The 24,499-nt window shown below is 35.1% G+C and overlaps 1 protein-coding gene across 4 annotated transcripts in view; it reads left to right on the forward strand.

Moving 5' to 3' along the window:
* Positions 1-24,499, forward strand: part of LOC117327071 (mitogen-activated protein kinase kinase kinase 5-like) — a 75,194-nt gene that overhangs the window by 40,372 nt on the left and 10,323 nt on the right. For 2 of the 4 annotated variants that reach the window (XR_004532567.1, XR_004532569.1), the window contains 9 exons: positions 1,412-1,480; positions 9,742-9,786; positions 14,006-14,183; positions 14,510-14,575; positions 15,563-15,641; positions 15,761-15,840; positions 16,775-16,880; positions 21,611-21,770; positions 22,893-22,985. Coding sequence is in view for 1 of the 4 variants with exons in the window: in XM_033883900.1 (XP_033739791.1) it covers positions 4,096-4,170; positions 9,742-9,786; positions 14,006-14,183; positions 14,510-14,575; positions 15,563-15,641; positions 15,761-15,840; positions 16,775-16,880; positions 21,611-21,770; positions 22,893-22,985 (882 nt within the window). In the remaining 3 variants the exon portion in view is untranslated. Of the gene's footprint in view, positions 1-1,411; positions 1,481-4,095; positions 4,171-9,741; positions 9,787-14,005; positions 14,184-14,509; positions 14,576-15,562; positions 15,642-15,760; positions 15,841-16,774; positions 16,881-21,610; positions 21,771-22,892; positions 22,986-24,499 lie in introns of all 4 variants that reach the window. The other 2 variants (XR_004532568.1, XM_033883900.1) reach the window with 1 other exon arrangement.

Below are 24,499 nucleotides of genomic sequence, written 5' to 3' on the forward strand. Positions count from 1 at the left end.
TTCCTTATTTGGGCATTTGTCGGTGTGTTTGACCATATTAGGGCATGAAGTTATTTAAATGACCATATTTGGGAAGAGGTACATGTTTTAGGACTATATTAGGGCATTGATAGAGGTTTATAACCATATTTGGGCATTTGTAGATGTGTATTACCATATTAGGGCATGGCTAGTTATTTATAACTGTGTTTGGGCACTGGCGGTTGTTTATTATAACTTTTGGGATAATTTCCCAGCATGCCGGGCATAAATACTGTTTTTGACCGTACTAAATGCGGGATGATTATCCAAGACCACTAGACCACGAATAAAGATTCTTGGACTGATTGCGTTTTGGTTAATAAAAATGTCAATTAAAACGTTCTGCAGAAAATTATATTTTGATGTTGTAGTAGTAATCTATTGTTAAATAGCGAAACTTAATGTTTGAATTGAAATTTGATATTAGGTTAGTTTTCAAATTCTGTTCATTATGATTTTTGGTCAACTGAGACTAAATTTATTATATCCTACTTTTATGAAGTTTTCTGTTAAATGTTCAAAGAATATAGCTTTTGTATTGGTGATGTTTTTTTTTTTGTTTTTTTGTTTTTTTTTTGTTTTTACATCTTTATGCTTGGTTAGACTATTGCAAGGCATCTTGATATCAAAACAAATGTTTGATCCCCCTGTCCTTGCTTGTTTCAAGTTCCCTGGCTATTTTTTGACAGAATTGTTATTTGTGCATATTGGTTAATATAATGGTCTATTCATGCTAGTCCTTCTTTGTTCTAGTAGTATCTGAAGCTGCGGTCCAAATTCATTAAATCTTATGAATGGAAACTTTCTGAACATTCAGTAGCATGCTGATTTTCTGAGCATGTTTGAGTGTTTTTGGTCAAAACAGGGGTCATCTGAACCCCATTGATACACATTGACCTTTGACCTTAAAAGCATGATATCAATTATTTTTGTTAGCCTGTCTCACCAACAATTACAAAAATATAGCTTGCTGGAAAATATAGCTGGATGTATGTTTGATTGAAGAAGTGTATAAGAAAATCCTTTATTAGATTTGAAAAATGTAGACTAGCAACACGTTTCTAATTTTGCCAGTTTAGCTAGTTTTATGTATGCAATATAGTTGGACATACAAAACAACAGCTTTAGTTGTGGCAGTTTTCAGTAGAGAGCAAATTTTGTCAGCATCATCCTCATTTTCTTTCATTCCTGTCTCACCCCAGATGTAATTCTTGCAGATTTATCTCCCTTTGTAATCCTCCGAGTGACTGTGGTGTTTTAGGCTTCAGCTTAGTCAATGTCGAGATATGTGCCACCGCTGACTCTCCCTCTCTGTATAAAACAGCTCAACAACCGCGACAGACCCTCGTGTTGTTGACTTTTTGTGTACGTGTTGTAACTTTGCTTGCAGTTTTGAGCCCAAATATCTCCGATCTCGTAGTCTCCACTCTGGGCAACTAAATGTAGACTCGCCAGACAGGTAGGTTGGTCTCCATGGCAACTTTGGAGTCTCTAGACATTTCTATTGGAATGTATATATCATTATTATCATTTTATATATATACGGGTTACTGTAGATATTAAACGTAGCTTAGAGAAATTCCTCACTACTACTAACCTCTGCAGTCCATGGTGAAGGCTCATGAATATTCACAATTACACTAATGAATATTCACACTCATAATTCAGAAATTTGCACTTAGATTTATTCTGTAATAAGCCTAGAGAGCCAACATGTGATTATCCCTGTCTTAAAAGCAGACATAATACTGGCATTGAAATGAAGCCGAAATTTTAAGATGGGGACTGAATGTTTCCAGACAATCAATTAGGATTTGTTGGAACTGAACAAAATCAAATATTGGTGGGGTTATTGAACGGAAGGAATTGGTATCCTACGGTTATAACTGGACATAGGCTTAATTCAGGGTAAAAAATCATGCAAAAAAATAATTTCATACATAATACCAGCATTTAAATGCATTAGATCATAATGAGTATTGATACTAATTTGCCTGTGAAAAGTATAGCCTAATGAATATTCATACTAATTTGCATGTGAAAATGAATATTCATACTAGTTTGCCTGTGAAATTGAATATTCATTTAGTTTGCTTGTGAAAATGAATATTCATACTGGTTTGCCTGTGAAAATGAATATTCATACTGGTTTGCCTGTGAAAATTAGCTTCATGTAACAATTAACAGCTTTACAAAGAATTATGGATATCTTCACTTAAATTTGCATATTGATTAACTAACCAATGGTGAAATTGGCTTTGAGAGCTTTAAACATTTTGAATACTGAATACAAATTTGATTTGCATGTTGTTCCCCTCTATCCCAATTTACACACACAAACAGCCTTTCATCTTTTCGTCAATATTATTTGTAATATATAGTTTCCCTGTATCATTTTTATCATCTCTGGTATTTTTTATTTTTACCCCCAAGTTTTAGTTTTGATATAAAGTTATATAAAAAATTTAAGCTGTGAATTTAACTTGTGATTTTTTTTTGTATCATTATCCATCCCCAAATTTTTCCTATGGTCTGTCGTTTGGTAAGACCTTGCATTGAGCGTGATCACTTTTTTACCAGCAATCAATTTCTTCACAAAAGATTCATCAAAACTTTGTGACTTATAACTGCTTTGTAAAGCAGCGGAAAAGTGGCTATTTATAGATTTAGTCTGCTACCGGGAAACCGCGGGAGTATAGGTTGCTCCCAATCCGTCCTGCACTTACAAACGTAATGCCAAAGTTTGTCGGCTCTCTAGCGGCTTCATTCCTTGAGGGATTTTGATCAAAGGTTCACAAAATGATAAAGGACCATTATATCTCGGACAAGTTCGAGTTTCAGGTGTTTTGGGTCAAAGTCACTGTTACTAGTTACGAGTTCTGTTTTGTTTCTCGTACAATTTCTACTTTACTGTTGTAGCCTTTGCTTTTAGAGTCATTCCTTTGGTTAAAATTAATGTTTGTATAAAAACTTATACGATGTTACACTAGAATGGTAGGTCCTATATTGCCCCAGACTTATACAATGTTACACTATGAATGTTAGGTCCTATATTGCCCCAGACTTATACAATGTTACACTATGAATGTTAGGTCCTATATTGCCCCAGACTTATACGATGTTACACTATAAATGTTAGGTCCTATATTGCCCCTGACTTATACGATGTTACACTAGAATGTTAGGTCCTATATTGCCCCTGACTTATACGATGTTACACTATGAATGTTATGTCCTATATTGCCCCTGACTTATACGATGTGACACTAAAATGGTAGGTCCTATATTGCCCAAGACATATACGATGTTACACTAAAATGGTAGGTCCTATATTGCCCCTGACTTATACAATGTTACACTAGAATGCTTGGTCCTATATTGCCCCTGACTTATACGATGTTACACTAAAATGGTAGGTCCTATATTGCCCCCAACTTATACAATGTTACACTATGAATGGTAGGTCCTATATTGCCCCAGACTTATACGATGTTACACTTTGAATGGTTGGTCCTATATTGCCCCGACTTATACGATGTGACAATGTGAATGGTTGGTCCTATATTGCCCCAGACTTATACAATGTTACACTATGAATGTTAGGTCCTATATTGCCCCAGACTTATACGATGTTACACTATAAATGTTAGGTCCTATATTGCCCAGACTTATACGATGTGACACTTTGAATGGTTGGTCCTATATTGCCCCAGACTTGTAGGATGTTACACTAGAATGGTAGGTCCTATATTGCCTAAGCCTTAGTGACAATGTGAATGAAGTTTTGACAAGCAAAACTTATGAAGGAGATATGAATTTAGTAGACCAAAACAGTAGAAAATATGAATTTCAGTAGGCCAAAACTGGGAAAGGTGTGATTTGAGTTTGATTTAAATTTCTTTTTAGCATTAATCTCCTTTTTGTGAAAATTGTAAATGTGTTTGTGAAACTAATGCTGACTGAATTTAACCTTCACTTACTGAAGTACTCTGCTGACCAGCGTGCACTTGTAGTAGTTCAACTGTACAGCACTCTCTTAGATTCCTTAGAGGTATTGGGTCGTATCGTTTGTAGGACTTATCTTGATGGCTTTCGGAAGCGTGCTGATTCCGATGGCAAATTCCAACGTAGCCAGTTCTTACAGAAACGGTAAGTATGGTGGCTCTCCATCAGTACGAAAGAACGACCGAAGGACTGCTTGTTCATTCCCTTCCTCCTAGCTTTTTCTGTGTATGTCGTTTATAGCTTTTTGCATCCAGCATTTGGCCTTTTTTATTTGTTGTGAGTTCCTCACCAGTATAATATGTGACCAACCATTTGTAAAATGCACTTAGCCAGAATGTTGTTTTTATTTCGTTTTATATTTTAGATATCTAGTAGTTAAATTTATTGGGTTAGGTAGATATGAGAAAGAGAGAAGGAGAAAAAGGACAAAAACTACCAGGTATCAAAATTCATTGAGTCAAATAGATATGAAAAAGACAGAAAGCAAAAAGAATAAAAACTTACTAGTAATAGAACTTATTGAGTTAGGTAGATATGAGAAAGACAGAAAGGAGAAAGGATGAAAATTACCTAGTAGTAAAATTTATTGAGTTAGGTAATTATGAGAACGATAGAAAGGAGAAAGGAGGTAATTATGAGAACGATAGAATGGAGAAAGGACAAAAATTGCCTAGCAGTAAAATTTATTGAATTGGGTAGGTAGATATGAGCACAGCGTCTGTATCTATTTAGGATTATAGAAAAAAATATCGGCCCCTAATCCTAATATATCAAGATTCACTCTTATTTCAGTTAATTAAACTGACTAAAATATTAAATCGACACAAACATCAGTATCATGGTTTAGAATCCTTAATTATCAATGCATGTTGTCATGTGACAATGGTTTAAAGGTGAGAAAATGGACCAGTCTGTAGATAGAATTGTTTACAGAGCTGTCGACCAATAGGCCTAGGATGAAACTGAGGACTATTTGAGGGAAAAATAAGATTGTTTGTTTTTTTCATTTTGGAAATTATAACTTGATGATCAGATCAGTTTTTTATTTCACTTTAATTTGATATTGAAAAGGGATTTTGACATTAATTTGATATTGAAAAGGGATTTTAACATTAATTTGATATCAAAAAGGGATTTTAACATTAATTTGATATCAAAAAGGGATTTTAACATTAATTTGATATTGAAAAGGGATTTTAACATTTATTTGATATTGAAAAGGGATTTTAACATTAATTTGATATCAAAAAGGGATTTTAACATTAATTTGATATCAAAAAGGGATTTTAACATTAATTTGATATCAAAAAGGGAGTTTCACATAAATTTGATATGAAAAAGGGAGTTTGATATTAGTTTGATATTAAAAATGGATTTTAACATTAACTTTTCATAGAAATTAACAATTGATGTATACTCTAGTGAGAAAAGGGAGGTAACATCTGTATCATATTTTTTTTTTATTAAAAAAACAGTAGACCAGGATATAAAGAACAATGTATTTACGACTGTATTTCCAAATCTAGAATATGTTTTTGGGATAATTAATCTTGTAATATAAATTGCAATAACCTTTTATGTAGATTCTTGAAGACTTTCAGGACATACCTGACAAATGGTGTAGTTAATCGAGTCATAAATCCGGTTAGCTATAATTAGGTGTCAGTTTTGGATGTAAATTTCATGTTCGTGGCTAACTGTCAGTTTTGGTGACATTGATGTGTTCCGTTTTTTTTTTTTTTTTGTGAAGTAATTGCCAAAGCTGTCAATGCTTTTTTTTTTATCCATCAAAATAATTATATAATTACACCTACAAACACATTCATAGTTTATCTGCTGAAAGGGCAAGTGAGCTTAAACCGTAGTAGGTTATCAGTCGTCATACTTTTTTAACCCACTGTAATTACATAATTACATGTAAATAAAATCAAATCTCCATTTGTCTTTGGCTTTGGTATCAAGTCTTAAATCATTCTTGATATTGTTATTTCTCAGGAAGCACTAGAATGGTCTTTCTATAATTTTATGTATAGGTTAATTGGTACAAAAGGCTGCCATTTTGAAATTTTACCAATAGAAGGTTCTAGATATGTTTGTTTCTTGAGAAACTCTTTCTAAAAGTAGAGATGTGAGCTGTCTTGGTCCCTAGTCGTGTGTGCTATGCATCGAGACTAAATGCCAAACGACAGATCGATAGCCATCTTGGATTTTGGCAGATGAAGTTTGTTATCACTATTCAAAAAGTATGAGGTGGATCTTTCCCAAATTTCATTTGTGGGGTTCCTTTTTGTACACATATGATTTTGAAATTGATGATTAGAATAATCATATAAAGTCAATATTTTGTAAATTAAGTTGATTAAGATGAAAATGAAGGTCATTCATTGGTTGGCACGAAGATCCCTCTGATCTCTCAGCTTCCAAATGACTGCTCAATTATATGCATAATTATGGGCCTAGAGGTCTTATTAGTCATGATATTGGAACAAAAGCATGTGAAGATGAAAAAGCTATTGGGTTGCTCAAATTGACCGAGTTTTAAGATCAAAGGGGAAAAATAACATAGGTAAGTCCTGCATGGCCTTGACAATTGCATACTTGGATAGCTCAGTTTTGTTGAAATGAATGACCTTGACCCTTTTTCAATGTTTCTGAATTGAAAGTTCATTAAGCCAGTGGCATATTGCTTAGATGAATAAGGACCTTCAAATTTTCAAATCAATGTCTTTGATCTACTCTCAAGGTCACTGGTAAAAAAAGCGATAAAATCTTTTAAAGTGGTAGTATTTGGTTTCCATAATATTAACCTATATAGATAATTCAATGTGATATCTACAAGTGAGTATCATCAGGCCCATTGGGCATCTTCTTTTATATATCTTAGCCACACAAGATGATTTATCTGTACCTTGTTGCCAAAATATAATGTGCAGGGAGAGATAATGAGATCATAATTCATAACGATTAATTAGCATTGTAAAATTTACTCCCAAGCATGTTAAAGACCTGCTTAGCATTTCCATTATGAATGCTGCATAATGAATATTGGCATTGTCATAATAACCACATATACAGTTGAACCTGCCTCAAAGGCCTCCCCTATATAATGAAAACCTGTCTATAAATGCCACCTGTGTATATCAAAAACCTGTCTACAAAGGCCAAATGTGTATCACAAAAACTGCTTATAAAGGCCACCAGTATATAACAAAAACCTGTCTATAAAGGCCACCTGTGTATTACCAATCTGTCTATAAAAGTCACCAATATATAACAAAAACTTGTCTATAAAAGCCACCTGTGTATTACAACCTGTCTATAAAGGCCACATGTGTATAACAACAAAAAACTGTCTATAGTGGACACCAGTTTTGGTTCCTAATGTAATATTTCATTGTGTATAAACCTCTCATTAGAGGGCACCTTTCTATAAAGGCCACCTGCCTAAAAGGGCTGCTTTCTTGAACGGCCTGTATAGACAGGTTTCCCTAATGTATTATTTTATTACCAAATTGTAACTGAACAAAATCTTTAAAGATTATTATCGTCATGATCATCTTTGAAGACAGAAAAAATAAAAGCAATCAAGATTGTATTTTGACCATAGATATAAATTATAATAGCACCCTGTATATTTTTTAATATTGCCTGTGCATGACCTATTGACCTCAGTTAACATTTAGTAAAACCTGTCTAATCCAACCACTTTCTAATCTGAACCCTGTCTTCACCAGTTGTGTGTGTTCATATATTAATACTATGAACCTTTAACACTTGTATTTTTCGTTTTTTTTTTTTTTTTTTTTCCAATTATAGAAAGTCCCTGTTGTGCCCAGCTTATTAATATTATTTGTCATAATTGGTATATCATTTTGAAAATTTTAGCTTTCGTCCCCAAAGAGCTGCAAATTTAGAAGCAACACTTCGAAGACTTGATTTACTTTAATATGAATCATAAAGCAACTTGTTCAAAAATATTCCTCAGATTTAGTGATTTAAGAAATAGATTTCTACATATACCGTACGATGAAACAGTATTGGCCATTTACAATTGATATTTAGTTTGTGTTAATATGCCTTGTATATGTATTCAAATGATCATAAATCAGTTTTAAGGATTGGTAGGATAAGAATATTTTCATGGAGCACAATTTCATAGTTTTGGATGACTAAAAGATTTTATTCAGCAGTTTCTAAATTTCTACTGTTTTACTAAAAGTTTAAATCAGAAGGATGTGTTTTCACTGAAATCATGAATTTGGCTTTAGGATTGAGCCCACCTGGTCCAACATGTTTTGTGTCGTTTTTTCCTTTCAAGTCAGTGCTGTAAGAGATTTTTATACACATGTTACTACAAAATTGTATTTGTGTTTAAAATGTATGTCCACAGGTACTTATGCATAATCATCAATAATTTTAATGACCCAGGCAGTCCTATGCTGTGATCCCTAACATGTCCACTAAACTGTGTATATTTTATGTTTTGTTTTTCAGTCGATTAGTACAGACGTTGTTTAAAGTAATTTCTTGACCCAGTTTAATCAAATTTCTGAAGCTGATATGAATTTTTGTATTAGGGAAATAATCCAATTAAAAATCAAGTCCTTTAGGTACCTTATAAAAATTATTATTTTGCAGAATTAAAAAATGGCAATGTTGTAACCCTGATTTTGACTTTATTAATTAATTGATTAATTAATTAACCCTGGCAGCTGTCTTGATCATTTTAAGTAGATCTGCGAAGAAAATGACTAGGTTTATTGCTGGGCAAATGAATGAATATCTGACACGTCAGCAGCTCAGGTTAATGGCTTTGCTTAATATTAATGTGTTGGGTTTAATGGATTTACAGATTAATGACATATTATCATTAATTATCTAACAGATCATCACTCTGTTAATGGATTGATAAAATTAAAATTATGAGCGATAGGTCATTAAATAATTAATGGTTTAACTAATTTTTAATGAGTTAATTAATCAATTACTAAACATATGATTAATGACTAAAATGAGGATTAATGACTTAAAATTAATGGAATAACGCTTTATAAAATAACAAGATTCACATTTCACAGATCCTGTAGGTGAACTAACCCCTTTCTATTTTCCTAAATCCATTAATTCCATTATGCTATCATTCTTAAGGTACATGTAGTTAGATTAAGGAAAATTATACTTCTGAGGAGTTTCTTGAAATCTTGATGTATGATAGAGTATTCATCTGGGGTGAAAGGTCGTGACATGACCTTGCTTGATAGATGATAGCATTTTTGAAATATTATGTGTAAGTGTTTGCATTGATTGAGGGCATGTTTTACTGTATCGTGGTGTAAAGTCTTGAGAATTAATTCTGTCTTAAGTAATCATCAAACTTAATTTTTGCTCTTTTTCTTACCATGATTTTGTTCTTTCATGATGATGAACAAATACATTAAATCATAAGATGATGTTTTCTCTATGATTTATTTACACATTTCATTCAATTGTTGGAATTTCCAAAACCAATGTACTAGATTTCTAATACCAGAAAATTATCAAAACTCAAAAGAATAATTTTTCAATATTCAGAACCGTTCTTACCAAACATGAGAGATGATCTTATCATGATGGAATTGAAAAAAAGGATGAAAAAAAGGGCAAAAATTGATCTGCAGGGCACAATGAGTTTTCATGCTGAGAAGGGAGATAACTTATGTATGACATTGATTTCAGGTCACCATCCCCACTCCGGTCACCATCCCCTAGGTCATTCTACAGGTAACACCGGCCAAGACCTGTGTAGTCATGGCAACAGCCTCATTTACCTATTAGGCCACTCCTCTTTGGGATATTGTCTAGTGTCACAGGCTTTTAACCCTACATTTGTGATCAGCATGACCTTCACAAAAATTGTGATTTAATTTAAAATGAACTTTGTTTCGTCTGTATATGTCTTTTATTCAGTCAATAATTTTGAGTTTGATCAGGTTTTTTTGTGCCTTTCCTTTCTTTTTTAAATCTTTATGTTGTGACCTGATCTTGTGATTTTGAAATTGAAGGTCAGCTACGATTTGCAATAATTTTCCAATGGCAAGTTTGACCTGTCTTATCTGACCCCTGAGTATTCCAGAATCCCATAATATATTATTGATTTATCTGTAATCAGATATCAAAAACCTTTGGTGTGTAACATGTTGGAGTCTGGTGTCTTGAGGAATAAGTCGACTAGTTCCCACAGGGTGTCAGATAAGACAGTTTCATTGTAAATCATATGATAAATTTAGTATATAGCTTGGCTATATTAAAGTTATTATTTCCATTACCTCAATTAAATATTTTTAACATTCGATAAAAGATTTTTGCAGTTTTAAATCCAAACTGAAGAAAATTTAACAATGTTGAATTAAAATTGTTGGACAAAAGATTATAATGAAAGAAAAAACTTTTAAATTTAATAAAAAAATATATTTTAAGAGGTCGTGTGGATCACTTTTGTATATATTCTATCTAACTCTTGGCTTTTCAAGAAAGGGAGGTAACTTCATGTTGTATTTGCTTTGTGTTTTTCAAAATAGTAAAGCAAGAAGGATTTATCTGCCGAAGTCCATAGTTAAACATAGCGCTAGGGATCATCAAAGCAAGAAAAAAGTCAATACAAGAAATATAGTATTTTCAAATACACTGTAATTAAAGAATTTAGAATTTCAAAGTCTTTTACACTGCATAGTTTGCAATATTTCCAGAGATTTCATCCATTGGTATCGGTCAAAACAAGGAATCCCGAAAAGTAAATTGACAAAAAATTTCCCTTCAGAGTTCAAAGTTACAAGATTCTGTTTTTGACACATGAACAATGCAAAATAATGAATAAATCTAAAGTTGTCAGAATTTTTGCTTCATTTGGCTCGATATCTTTGGTTTTTAAGTCACCTGAGACGAAGTTTGAATATATTTCACCATTTTACGCTATGGTAAATGTCATTTATCATCAAATTATTTCTATGGTCTTTCTTCTATGTGAATAATCTCCAAGCAAAATGAAAACTGATATGGAATTAACAGAATATTTCATCAAAGAAAAAATCTTTTATATATAAAAATCTTATTTGTATGTAATAAATATAATAATTATTTATAAGTAATTGTTATATATAATATATCTGTAACATGGCAAGCACTTGTGAAGATGTATACATCCACTAAATAAAAAAACGGGAAACTTTGTAAAAAGCAGAGTGCCGTAGACAGAAAGTGTGATACCAATTTCTGTGTCGGAAGAATTGAATAGGCTATTCATCACGTGTGTTAATATTGCCAACCTTTCTTGAAGTCGAGCCTGGCGTTTAAGTGTGGTAGATATAGCTATTAGAGACTTCCTGACGTCTCCTCATTTTGAATTGTTGATATTTCTGTGTTTATGTCCATTCTCTCTTTCTAACAGTAACCATTGCCTTTTATTTCTCCAACACCTTTGTCACATTTTAAATGAAGTGGAGTGTCACTCCACCATCATGGTATCTCCATTGCTCTTTTCAAAATCTAGGACTTTAAGAAGGTATTGTGTTGTTCAAGCCACATTTAGCTTTCACAGCGTAAATGAGTCGGGTCACTATTCCATGATATTGTTTAATTGCTTCCGAAAACATGTCGTAAAAAAAAAAAAAAAAAAATTAATAACCATTTCCTAGCAATTAAGCTAGGGAAATATCTCTTTGAGGATGCCAGAAATGTTTGTTATTACATCACAGCACAGATGTTTATTTCTCTTGTCAATAGTACTAACAAAAGGTGTTTGGTGTTAATTTCACAAATTTCTCAATCTCTAATGTCCTAATATGGATGCTCTGTAATGCCAGCATTTCTTCTCCAATCGGTCTGTATTTCATTCACCACCCCCCTTACTTATTTTCTTGATCCATTACACTCTTTCACAATTTCTGTTTTTTTTTATCTTCTTTTTTCTTCATGTTCCTCTTCTTTCTATCATTAAAACCTTCTTTTAGGCATCCATATTTAGATAAACTGGTCATCCTCTGTTCTTCCTTCGTAGCGGTTTTGGGTTTAGTTTCATACATTAATCTGAAATTTGAATCAACTTTTTAGGTCATCTGACCCAAAGGGTCAGGATGACCTATAGTCATCATGCTTCGTCCGTCGTCGTGCGCCGTCCGCCGTCCGCCTACGTAAACTTTTCACATTTCAAACTTCTTCTCAAGTTCCACCTGTGGGATTGAGCTGAAACTTGCCTGAAATGATCCTGAGATGGTCCTGACCAAGTGTTGTTATTTTTCATGTCGATCAGAAATCCAAGATGGCCGCCGTGGCCGCCATCTTGAAAAACACATTTTAAACTTCTTCTCAAGTTCCACCAGTGCTATTGAGCTGAAACTTGCCTGAAATGATCCTGATATGATCCCGACCTAATGTTGTTATTTTTCGGGCCGATCCGAAATCCAAGATGGCCGCCATAGCCACCATCTTGAAAAACACATTTTAAACTTCTTCTCAAGTTCCACCAGTGCTATTGAGCTGAAACTTGCCTGAAATGATCCTGATATGATCCCGACCAAGTGTTGTTATTTTTCGGGTCGGTCCGAAATCCAAGATGGCTGCCGTGGCCGCCATCTTGAAAAACACATTTTAAACTTCTTCTCAGGTTCCACCAGTGCTGTTGGACTGAAACTTGCCAGAAATGATCCTGACATGATCCCCACCAAATGGTGTTATGTTTCGGGCCGATTCGAAATCCAAGATGGCCGCCATAACCGCCATTTTGAAAAACACATTTTAAACTTCTTCTCAAGTTCCACCAGTGCTGTTGGGCTGAAACTTGCCTGAAATGATCCTGATATGATCCTGACCAAGTGTTGTTATTTTTTGATTGGTCTGAAATCCAAGATGGCCGCCATCTTGAAAAACACATTTTAAACTTCTTCTCCAGTTCCATTGGTGCCATTGAGCTGGAAATGGGTGAGGATGTTAAGGAAGGAGGGCCAACAAAGTGTTGTTATTTTTCGGCCTAGTAAAATCATTGACTTGGCAGCCATGGCGGCCATTTTGTTACATGATTGTGCAATCATGGTTTTCCTGAACAATGCCTATTTCAAACTTCTTCTCAAATTCCACCAGTGGGATTCAGCTCTAACTTACCAGAAATTATCCTTAGATGGTCCAGACCAAGTGTTGTTATTTATTGGGTCAGTCAGAAATCCAAGATGGCCACCATGGCCAACAGTGCCACTATATACTTGCTACAGAGAATACATACTACAATAATATAAGGGTTTTAATTTAGAGTCAGATGACCGTTAAGGCCCCTGGGCCTCTTGTTTTTTACAGCACCATAAACTGTGTCCTACATTTACAAATTTATATATTTAAAATATAAAATTGTAGTTTATAAAATAATTTTAAATAACAGTTTTGTAATAAAATTACAGTTTTGTAATATTTTGGAAAAGAACAGAATTCTTCTTAAACTGTTGCTTTTGTGTTCATACTTCCCATTTTACCCATCGTTCATTTCAATGTTCTGCCCAATGTTCATTTCTGCTTTCGTAATCTATTTCTTTGTTGATTTCATTGTTTATTTCAGCATTTGTGTCCAGTTAACATTGTGAATTTCAGCGCTAGATATAATTTAGTATCATATGCCCTTGAATATCATTCTTGAAATTTTATACTTATTTTTTTATAAATTTGAATTTCATTTAAAGGCTTTTGATTATTTTATTATTGTACATGTATACATTTTAATGAATGCTAGATATTGTTTTAAACATATAAAACTTTTAAGAAATAAAAATGTTTGTAAATATCTTTCCATTACAGGTTTATATAATCAGAAATTTAAGTATTTAATCATTATTGTATATCAGTTTCTTGCTTATTTGTCCAAATTCAAAGTCATGGTTGTTACAGATTATTTATTCATTTATTTATTATTTCCTTTTTCAAATCTGAAAACTATAACTGATTAATGAGATTTTTTTTCCAGTTTGGAGTTTGGTGGGCTGTCCGCTAGTTCCAGCATGACAAACTTGTCCCCGGATATCAGCGAGACGGAACACAGCTCTGCAGACAGTATGGGACGGGAGTTTGGGTTCTACCTACTCCGGAAAGACTCGGAGAGACGGATAACTCTTGTCCATATCCTTGATTTGGACACAGATAAGGTTGACATTTTGTCATTATATTATTTTTTCGGGAATCTGTCAGCCTGTTACATGTTTTTGATCGTGTTATAAAGACAAAAAAAAAAAATAATTGTGTGTTGATTGGGTCATTTAAAAGTGCCTTCACAGTGACAGCACTTTTTGGTCTGTAGCTTTGGCTTTGTTTAAGGCTTTTTCTGGAGGTGCACAGGAAAAGTTTTTTTTTTTTTTTTAGACCGAGTTCAAAGAAATACAATTAGTAGAATATTATTGAAAAAAAAAATGCATTATCTGTACAGCAATTGTGATTCAGACTGAGATGAAATATTGTCTTTTTCTTTGATTAGATCTGCAAGACATGGTTAGACCTACTCCACAAAGATGCTACAATCTCCAACCCCAAAATAACTGTGGTAAGTACAGGGATTAGCAGTCTCTCGTGAATGAAAATCTCTGGGAATGGCGATCTCTCGTGAATGAAAATCTCTGGGAATGGCGATCTCTCGTGAATGAAAATCTCTGGGAAATAGCGATATCTCGTGAATGAAAATCTCTGGGAAATAGCGATATCTCATGAATGAAAATCTCTGGGAAATAGCGATATCTCATGAATGAAAATCTCTGGGAATGGCGATCTCTCGTGAATGAAAATCTCTGGGAATGGCGATCTCTCGTGAATGAAAATCTCTGGGAATGGCGATCTCTCGTGAATAAAAATCTCTGGGAATGGCGATCTCTCGTGAATGAAAATCTCTGGGAATGGCGATCTCTCGTGAATGAAAATCTCTGGGAATGGCGATCTCTCGTGAATAAAAATCTCTGGGAATGGCGATCTCTCGTGAATAAAAATCTCTGAGAATAGCGATCTCTCGTGAATGAAAAACTCTGGTAATGGCGATCTCTCGTGAATAAAAATCTCCAGGAATCTCTAGGGAATAGCAGTCGCTTGGGAATGAAAAACTATGGGAATGGCAAACTCTTGTGAATAGAAATCTAAAGGAAATCACAATATCTTGTGAATGAAAGCTTAAATGAATGTTCCTTTCTAAAATCTGTCTGAGAAAAAAAAATTCAACAAAAAAGGAAAAAAAGAAGCAGTGAACTGCATATATGCACATGTATAGTGTATCTAAGCTTGGGGGACCAGTCTCAAGGACAGGGATACAGTGATTTGGTACTTACAGATAAATTATCGTGATTTAGAACATCTAGAATAACATTACGTGGAATATGTTTCTGATTTTAATTCATAGAACTAGTCCAGCCTAACTTACATACATTGTGTTGATATGTTTGGAAACTGGCATTACAAAGTACATTGCCAGGAGTACATATTATGTGTGGTGGATTATAGGGAAAATGTTGTTTACAATAAATCTCGTGACTTTAACTTCTCACAGGAACATCTGCGGCCGCTGTTGTGTGGGCTTCGCACATATATACAAGACCAGAATGCTGGTGTTATCAGTGAAACTCTAGGTAAGAACTGCGACAGTTTACGGACGAATTCTCTCACTCTGATTTTACTCGGCATGCTTACAATTAAGACCACTTCCTGTAATTTGACAAGTTATTTTCATTTTTCTTGTCATTTACAGAAAAGCTTAAGATCCTCGTGGACTTTGATGTGACGGCCATTATGGAGATTAAACTCGCCCTCTATGTCTTCCATGAGGCTGTAAGTATATTAGATATCCATGTTTAGGGCCTACATCTGAGTCACTGACCTGTGTCATAGTGTCCATGGTAACGGTATCACTTACGGGATTTTTCCCATCACACCTACAGATATTTATATGAAATTTGATATATATACCATATAGGGGGTTAATTCAACGAGTGTAAAATTAATTGTTTAACATCAAAATTCAAGTCAGTTAAGGTAAAATTTTAGTGAGTTAAATTGTCTTCCCTCAAATTCATATCTTAGCAATTAAAATTTATTGTAGGTACTTTATTTTTTGTTAATTATCTGACATGCATCGTGTTTTGACATACAGACCTGTATATAGCGGAATCAAGTCAAGAATATTTTTTGTGCAGGGGTACATTTTTGTGAATATATTTTCAGTGATGCTACTGTTCATGTTTCAACATTTCACACCAAAGTGTCATAACATCAAGTTCTACGCCTGATCATATTCTTGTGGTCAAGGGTCAAGGTTAAAAGGTCATATCTGACCTCTTCTGAATGGGCCACTGTCCTTTCTCATTCCAATTTAATGTCATACAACCCTTAACAGATTTGGCTCATATTTAGACCAAAGTTTACACCTGATCATGGTCTGGTTGTCAAGGATCAAGATACAAGGTTAAAAGGTCACATTTGACCTCTTCTGAATGCTACACAGTGTCCTTTCCCATTCTGAATTAACGTTATACCATAAGAACCCCTTAACAGATTTGGTTCATGTTTAAACCATAGTAGCTTAGCACCAAGTTCATAGCATTCATACCTTACAGATGTTTTCTTGTTTGCTCATTGAACTTGAGCTGCCCACCAATGAAAAATCTTTTAACTTTATAACCGATAACAATGTAAAAGTTGGTGGGGATTGGTAAGTGACATGTATCTCTTCATTATTCTCAATATGTCTGATTTTCTGTGTCAGGTTGGTAAATGTCTGAAGTGCCACAATATCCAGCCCCATTGGATGTTTGCCCTCGACAATCTCCTACGCAGTGCGGTTCAGCGTGCTATCACTATATTATCTCCAGGTAAAGTCACAGTCCTTGACCTTCCTAAATCAGACAACTTTTACCCAAACCTTTCTAAGATGGACAAAATCCTTTCTTGACAAAAATGTTAGGATTTTAGTCTATTCCTTAATACTGTAATCAGACATGACATTGATAACTTTTCTGAAGTACCTAGTATTTTAAACAAATTTCAGTTTTTCCAAACGACGGTAAACAGAAATTATAACATTAGGGCTACTTTTCGTTTAGGAAGTTCCAAGCTGTTTGACCAGTTAGACCAGAGTGACTCATTTAGTAAACGAGACATATGACCTAGTAGCCTTTAGTTGCTTTTAAGCAATTCTTGACAAAGGCCTTCAAGGCCTGTACCAACATCTGCAAGTTCTTCAAGATTTTTTATGTCCGAAATATTTGGTTTGTATGACAGGAAAGACCCAAAGACTTGCGAAGAACAAATGTACTGTTGTTTGTATAAATTTTCCTGTCGACTTCCAAATATAGATACTATACCTCGTATGTCTCGTAAATAAAATGTCAGTTGTGACCAGTGAAGGTACCTGTTTGTCTGTTTACAGAGTTAGGAGCTTAAGTCCATCACCTGTTTGTCTGTTTACAGAGTTAGGAGCTTAAGTCTGTCACTGTTTGTCCATTTGCAGAGTTAGGAGCTTAATTCTGTCACTGTTTGTCCATTTACAGAGTTAGGAGCTTAAGTCCGTCACTGTTTGTCTGTTTACAGAGTTAGGAGCTTAAGTCCATCACCTGTTTGTCTGTTTACAGAGTTAGGAGCTTAAGTCTGTCACTATTTGTCTGTTTACAGAGTTAGGAGCTAGTCCGTCACCTGTTTGTCTGTTTACAGAGTTAGGAGCTTAAGTCTGTCACTGTTTGTCTGTTTACAGAGTTAGGAGCTAGTCTGTCACTGTTTGTCCATTTACAGAGTTAGGAGCTTAAGTCCGTCACTATTTGTCCATTTACAGAGTTAGAAGCTTAAGTCCGTCACTGTTTGTCCATTTACAGAGTTAGGAGCTAGTCTGTCACTGTTTGTCCATTTACAGAGTTAGGAGCTTAAGTCTGTCACTGTTTGTCTGTTTACAGAGTTAGGAGCTTAAGTCTGTCACTGTTTGTCTGTTTACAGAGTTAGGAGCTTAAGTCCGTCACTGTTTGTCCATTTACAGAGTTAGGAGCTTAAGTCCGTCACTGTTTGTACACTTACAGAGTTAGGAGCTTAAGTCTGTCACTGTTTGTCTGTTTACAGAGTTAGGAGCTTAAGTCCGTCACTGTTTGTCCATTTTCAGAGTTAGGAGCTTAAGTCTGTCACTGTTTGTCTGTTTACAGAGTTAGGAGCTTAAGTCTGTCACTGTTTGTCCATTTACAGAGTTAGGAGCTGAAGTCCGTCACTGTTTGTCCATTTACAGAGTTAGGAGCTAGTCTGTCACTGTTTGTCTGTTTACAGAGTTAGGAGCTTTAGTCTGTCACTGTTTGTCCATTTACAGAGTTAGGAGCTTAAGCCTGTCACTGTTTGTCTGTTTACAGAGTTAGGAGCTTTTATTAAGTCTGTCACTGTTTGTCCATTTACAGAGTTAGGAGCTTAAGTCTGTCACTGTTTGTCTGTTTACAGAGTTAGGAGCTTTTATTAAGTCTGTCACTGTTTGTCCATTTACAGAGTTAGGAGCTTAAGTCTGTCACTGTTTGTCTGTTTACAGAGTTAGGAGCTTAATTCTGTCACTGTTTGTCCATTTACAGAGTTAGGAGCTTAAGTCTGTCACTGTTTGTCCATTTACAGAGTTAGGAGCTTAAGTCTGTCACTGTTTGTCTGTTTACAGAGATAGGAGCTTAAGTCTGTCACTGTTTGTCTGTTTACAGAGTTAGGAGCTTAAGTCTGTCACTGTTTGTACACTTACAGAGTTAGGAGCTTAAGTCTGTCACTGTTTGTCCGTTTACAGAGTTAGGAGCTTAAGTCCATCACTGTTTGTCCATTTACAGAGTTAGGAGCTTAAGTCTGTCACTGTTTGTACATTTACAGAGTTAGGAGCTTTAGTCTGTCACTGTTTGTACACTTACAGAGTTAGGAGCTAGTCTGTCACCTGTTTGTCTGTTTACAGAGTTAGGAGCTTAAGTCCGTCACTGTTTGTCCATTTACAGAGTTAGGAGCTTAAGTCTGTCACTGTTTGTCCATTTACAGAGTTAGGAGCTTAAGTCCGTCACTGTTTGTCCATTTACAGAGATAGCTTTAGTCTGTCACTGTTTGTCCATTTACAGAGTTAGGAGCTTAAGTCCGTCAATGTTTGTCCATTTACAGAGATAGGAGCTTAAGTCTGTCACTGTTTGTCCATTTACAGAGTTAGGAGCTTAAGTCTGTCACTGTTTGTCCATTTACAGAGTTAGGAGCTTAAGTCTGTCACTGTTTGTCTGTTTACAGAGTTAGGAGCTTAAGTCCATCACTGTTTGTCCATTTACAGAGTTAGGAGCTTAAGTCTGTCACTGTTTGTACACTTACAGCGTTAGGAGCTTAAGTCTGTCACTGTTTGTCTGTTTACAGAGTTAGGAGCTTAAGTCTGTCACTGTTTGTCTGTTTACAGGATAGGAGCTTAAGTCTGTCACTGTTTGTCCATTTACAGAGTTAGGAGCTTAAGTCCGTCACTGTTTGTCCATTTACAGAGTTAGGAGCTTAAGTCTGTCACTGTTTGTCTGTTTACAGAGTTAGCTTAAGCCTGTCACTGTTTGTCTGTTTACAGAGATAGGAGCTTAAGTCTGTCACTGTTTGTCCATTTACAGAGTTAGGAGCTAGTCTGTCAGTGTTTGTCTGTTTACAGAGTTAGGAGCTTAAGTCCGTCACTGTTTGTCCATTTACAGAGTTAGGAGCTTAAGTCCGTCACTGTTTGTCCATTTACAGAGTTAGGAGCTTTAGTCTGTCACTGTTTGTCCATTTACAGAGTTAGGAGCTTAAGTCTGTCACTGTTTGTCTGTTTACAGAGTTAGGAGCTTAAGTCCGTCACTGTTTGTCCATTTACAGAGTTAGGAGCTTAAGTCCGTCACTGTTTGTCTGTTTACAGAGTTAGGAGCTAGTCTGTCACTGTTTGTCTGTTTACAGAGTTAGGAGCTAGTCTGTCACTGTTTGTCTGTTTACAGAGTTAGGAGCTAGTCTGTCACTGTTTGTCTGTTTACAGAGTTAGGAGCTAGTCTGTCACTGTTTGTCCATTTTCAGAGTTAGGAGCTTAAGTCTGTCACTGTTTGTCTGTTTACAGAGTTAGGAGCTTAAGTCTGTCACTGTTTGTCCATTTACAGAGTTAGGAGCTAGTCTGTCACTGTTTGTCTGTTTACAGAGTTAGGAGCTAGTCTGTCACTATTTGTCCGTTTACAGAGTTAGGAGCTTAAGCCTGTCACTATTTGTCTGTTTACAGAGTTAGGAGCTTAAGTCTGTCACTGTTTGTCCATTTACAGAGTTAGGAGCTAGTCTGTTACTATTTGTCCGTTTACAGAGTTAGGAGCTTTAGTCTGTCACTATTTGTCTGTTTACAGAGTTAGGAGCTTAAGTCTGTCACTGTTTGTCTGTTTACAGAGTTAGGAGCTTAAGTCTGTCACTGTTTGTCCATTTACAGAGTTAGGAGCTAGTCTGTTACTATTTGTCCGTTTACAGAGTTAGGAGCTTAAGTCTGTCACTGTTTGTCTGTTTACAGAGTTAGGAGCTTAAGTCCGTCACTATTTGTCTGTTTACAGAGTTAGGAGCTTAAGTCTGTCACTGTTTGTCTGTTTACAGAGTTAGGAGCTTAAGTCTGTCACTGTTTGTCTGTTTACAGAGTTAGGAGCTTAAGTCTGTCACTATTTGTCCATTTACAGAGTTAGGAGCTTAAGTCCATCACTGTTTGTCTGTTTACAGAGATAGAAGCTTAAGTCTGTCACTGTTTGTCTGTTTACAGAGTTAGGAGCTAGTCTGTCACTATTTGTCCATTTTCAGAGTTAGGAGATTAAGTCTGTCACTGTTTGTCCATTTACAGAGTTGGAGCTTAAGTCCGTCACTGTTTGTCTGTTTACAGAGTTAGGAGCTTAAGTCCGTCACTATTTGTCTGTTTACAGAGTTAGGAGCTAGTCTGTCACTGTTTGTCTGTTTACAGAGTTAGGAGCTTAAGCCCGTCACTGTTTGTCTGTTTACAGAGTTAGGAGCTTAAGTCCATCACTGTTTGTCTATTTACAGAGTTAGGAGCTTAAGTCTGTCACTGTTTGTCTGTTTACAGAGATAGGAGCTTAAGTCTGTCACTGTTTGTCTGTTTACAGGATAGGAGCTTAAGTCTGTCACTGTTTGTCTGTTTACAGAGTTAGGAGCTTAAGTCTGTCACTGTTTGTACACTTACAGAGTTAGGAGCTTAAGTCCATCACTGTTTGTCTGTTTACAGAGATAGGAGCTTAAGTCTGTCACTGTTTGTCCATTTACAGAGTTAGGAGCTTAAGTCTGTCACTGTTTGTCTGTTTACAGAGTTAGGAGCTTAAGTCCGTCACTGTTTGTCTGTTTACAGAGTTAGGAGCTTAAGTCTGTCACTATTTGTCTGTTTACAGAGTTAGGAGCTTAAGTCTGTCACTGTTTGTCCATTTACAGAGTTAGGAGCTTAAGTCTGTTACTGTTTGTCCATTTACAGAGTTAGGAGCTTAAGTCCGTCACTGTTTGTCTGTTTACAGAGTTAGGAGCTTTAGTCTGTCACTATTTGTCCATTTACAGAGTTAGGAGCTTAAGTCTGTCACTATTTGTCTGTTTACAGAGTTAGGAGCTAGTCTGTCAGTAGGCAGTAAGGAAGATGAAGTAGATACATCAGGTGTTCCGTCCACAAACTCAAACAAATCCGCCCTTGCATACAGACCTAGTCCTGAAACAGCCGAGCTCCGCACCCAACTCGACAACATTGAAGAAGACAACCTGAGGTTTGTTATGTCGCTGATATTGGTGTTAATCCAACAAGTTATGTGCATTTACTAAATATACAGATATAAATCATAGATAAAAAGTCTTATTTAAAAAAAAAAAAAATTTATTTGAAATATTTGTTTCTGTACTGTAGTGTTGTATATTTAGGTATTGTATGGTATGTATTAATCTATCTATTTTTGATGAGTGGTGATGATATGCCATGGAAATTATCAGAAAAAAATCATATCATTGTGATGCCATCAAAAAATTGTTGTGAGAGGTAAACTTAAATATTAGGTCTATTACAACAGCTGTAACGAAAGCATACACAAGTCCGTCCATCTGTACAACATCTCGTTGGGTTCAGCTGTACATCCAGTGTACAACAATTATCACCTTCCTATGTAGATCAATCTTGGCGAATCCTGTGACCTTTATCTTTAGGTGAACCTTCAAGAGTAGACAGTATTTATGTTAAACAAAACATTTCATTGTATTTGCCTCATACCTTCAAGAGTAGACAGTATTTATGTTAAACAAAACATATTAATATATTTGTCTCACCCTAACAGAGGTCTGGAGGGGAATTCCAACTGTGGGGTTCCACACAGTTTTCTGTCACACTGTAGCACACCAATGTTAGAAGTTTCATTAAAATAAATCTCTCAGAGGATATATGTGCTAAAGCAACCAAATTTGGTGTTTAGCATGGTTAAAAATTTTGTAACACTCAAATCAGTACAAAATTAGAGATATGAAAATCTTTGATCCAAATAGTAGTTGAAAGTCAGGAGTGTTTGAGGATTTTGTAGAATTTATAATTCCTTCATCTTAATTTTGAGTATTATTAGGTCACCAGAGAAAAAGTCTAAGTGTGACTCTGGTTTGATACTTTGTACCTCTTTCAATACACAATATACTTTCATTTATAGAATTGATTTTTGGTAGCAATAAAATCTTTGCTGGATTTTTTGAGTGATGCAGGCCCATTTGGCCTCTTGTTGTGTGGTAATAGAAAATTTTAAATCACTTAAGAAATTTCTAGCAGGAGAAATGAGACATATGTTTTTGTGTAATTCTTGAAAAATATTGATCATGATCGTTAAGACATTAAAATAGATTCATATTGTTTACAGATTACTGCATGAGTTAATTGATGTGAACCGTTCCTATGGTAACCTACTCCGAAAGTCAATAGAGGATAAGAAACTCCATATAGAGCATGTCAAGTAAGTACAGAGGAGCCCACTTATTTGCATATCGGTTATTTGAATATCCCGCTTATTTGCACAAAATTCTCAGGTCCCGATTTTTTCCTTCTTTATATTTGTATTTTAATCCCGTGTATTTGCATCGACTAAAACACCGACTCCCGCTTATATGCATATAAAAATTCCAAAAAATCGAAAAATTTTAATTGATTTTAGGGTAATTTTGTGATTTTCCCGTAATAAAAGTTTTATGAAATGTGTTTCAACTTACATATTGATTCGACACGATGTACACACTTCGTCATTACAGGTTACGTTCGATGCATCGATATCGACATTAAGTTATTTTTCAGACCATATCAGTAGCAATGTGCAGAAGAATTACTGAATACAATATGTATATGCCTCATCTTTTGATGAGATTTATTTATTTATTTATTATAGCATCGATCCAAACCTGTGTTCTGTGCACTTGAACACTCGCTGAGGCAGGTTGCGATCGCCATGATTGTTTACTAGGCGCGTTGCATTGTGGGGGCATATGTGTAATGAACGACAACTCTTTGTGTGTGTGCGCCTTTTCCAAAACAAACCTAAACGACAATAACATGTTACGGTCATTTAAGACAGTCTATTGCTTCAGCAGTTCATTATCTATGATCAAACAACTAATATACTCATAGCAGGAACACAACGCATCTCGAGACGATAATGAATGTTAATTGAAACGATGACATTGTACATCGTAGTGCCAACCCACGCCCGTATGACCGATATCGGACCCAGAGACTCGGAGTGACAAGTAGTAAACGATGAAGTGTATGCAAATATTTGTACATTTACAAAGAATAACAACCCATGTATTTCGTATTTACTTTTATATTTTAAATAATGTATTTTTTTAAATATATTTTTAATGCAAATAACGTAAACAATCATATAGATCTAGCGCCCATTTTGAGTACCTACCTGACGATCTATATGGTGTATAAGAGGGGCCAAAACCCAACTCCACCTATACGAATACTCCGGTTATTTGCATATTTTGTCGTGGAAAAAGGGGTATGCAAATAAGCGGGTTGCTCTGTATCTGTGTCTTTTTCTTCCAGGACTGTGATTCTTCAGTCTAGATAAAAAAAGAAAATTATTTTTAAATCACCAGCAACTTCAAAATAGTATCCAGTTGTCTGATGGCATGAAACAAATGTTTTGTTACTGAATAAACAAAATTAATCAGAAATAGGCCATTCAATAATAAAATCCAGAAAACCCTTGTCTGATATAGCCCCAAACCATACTGTAGCAGACGTCTACAATCACTGTCAGAAAGAAGCTTTATCATAATCATTTAAATGCTTGGGCATGGTCAGATGTTCCACACCATTCAACATTTTTGACTGTTGAATGGTTTGTTATGATTTTCCAGCAATTTTTCTGGGAAACAGTTTAAAATTCTTAATTTACATTTACATTATTATAGAGTTAGGTAACAACAATGTTTAATTGAAAATTGGCCAACATGAAAGGCCTAT

This window comes from Pecten maximus, chromosome 5 (assembly GCF_902652985.1).
Source record: "Pecten maximus chromosome 5, xPecMax1.1, whole genome shotgun sequence".
Classification (NCBI taxonomy): Eukaryota; Metazoa; Mollusca; class Bivalvia; order Pectinida; family Pectinidae; genus Pecten; species Pecten maximus.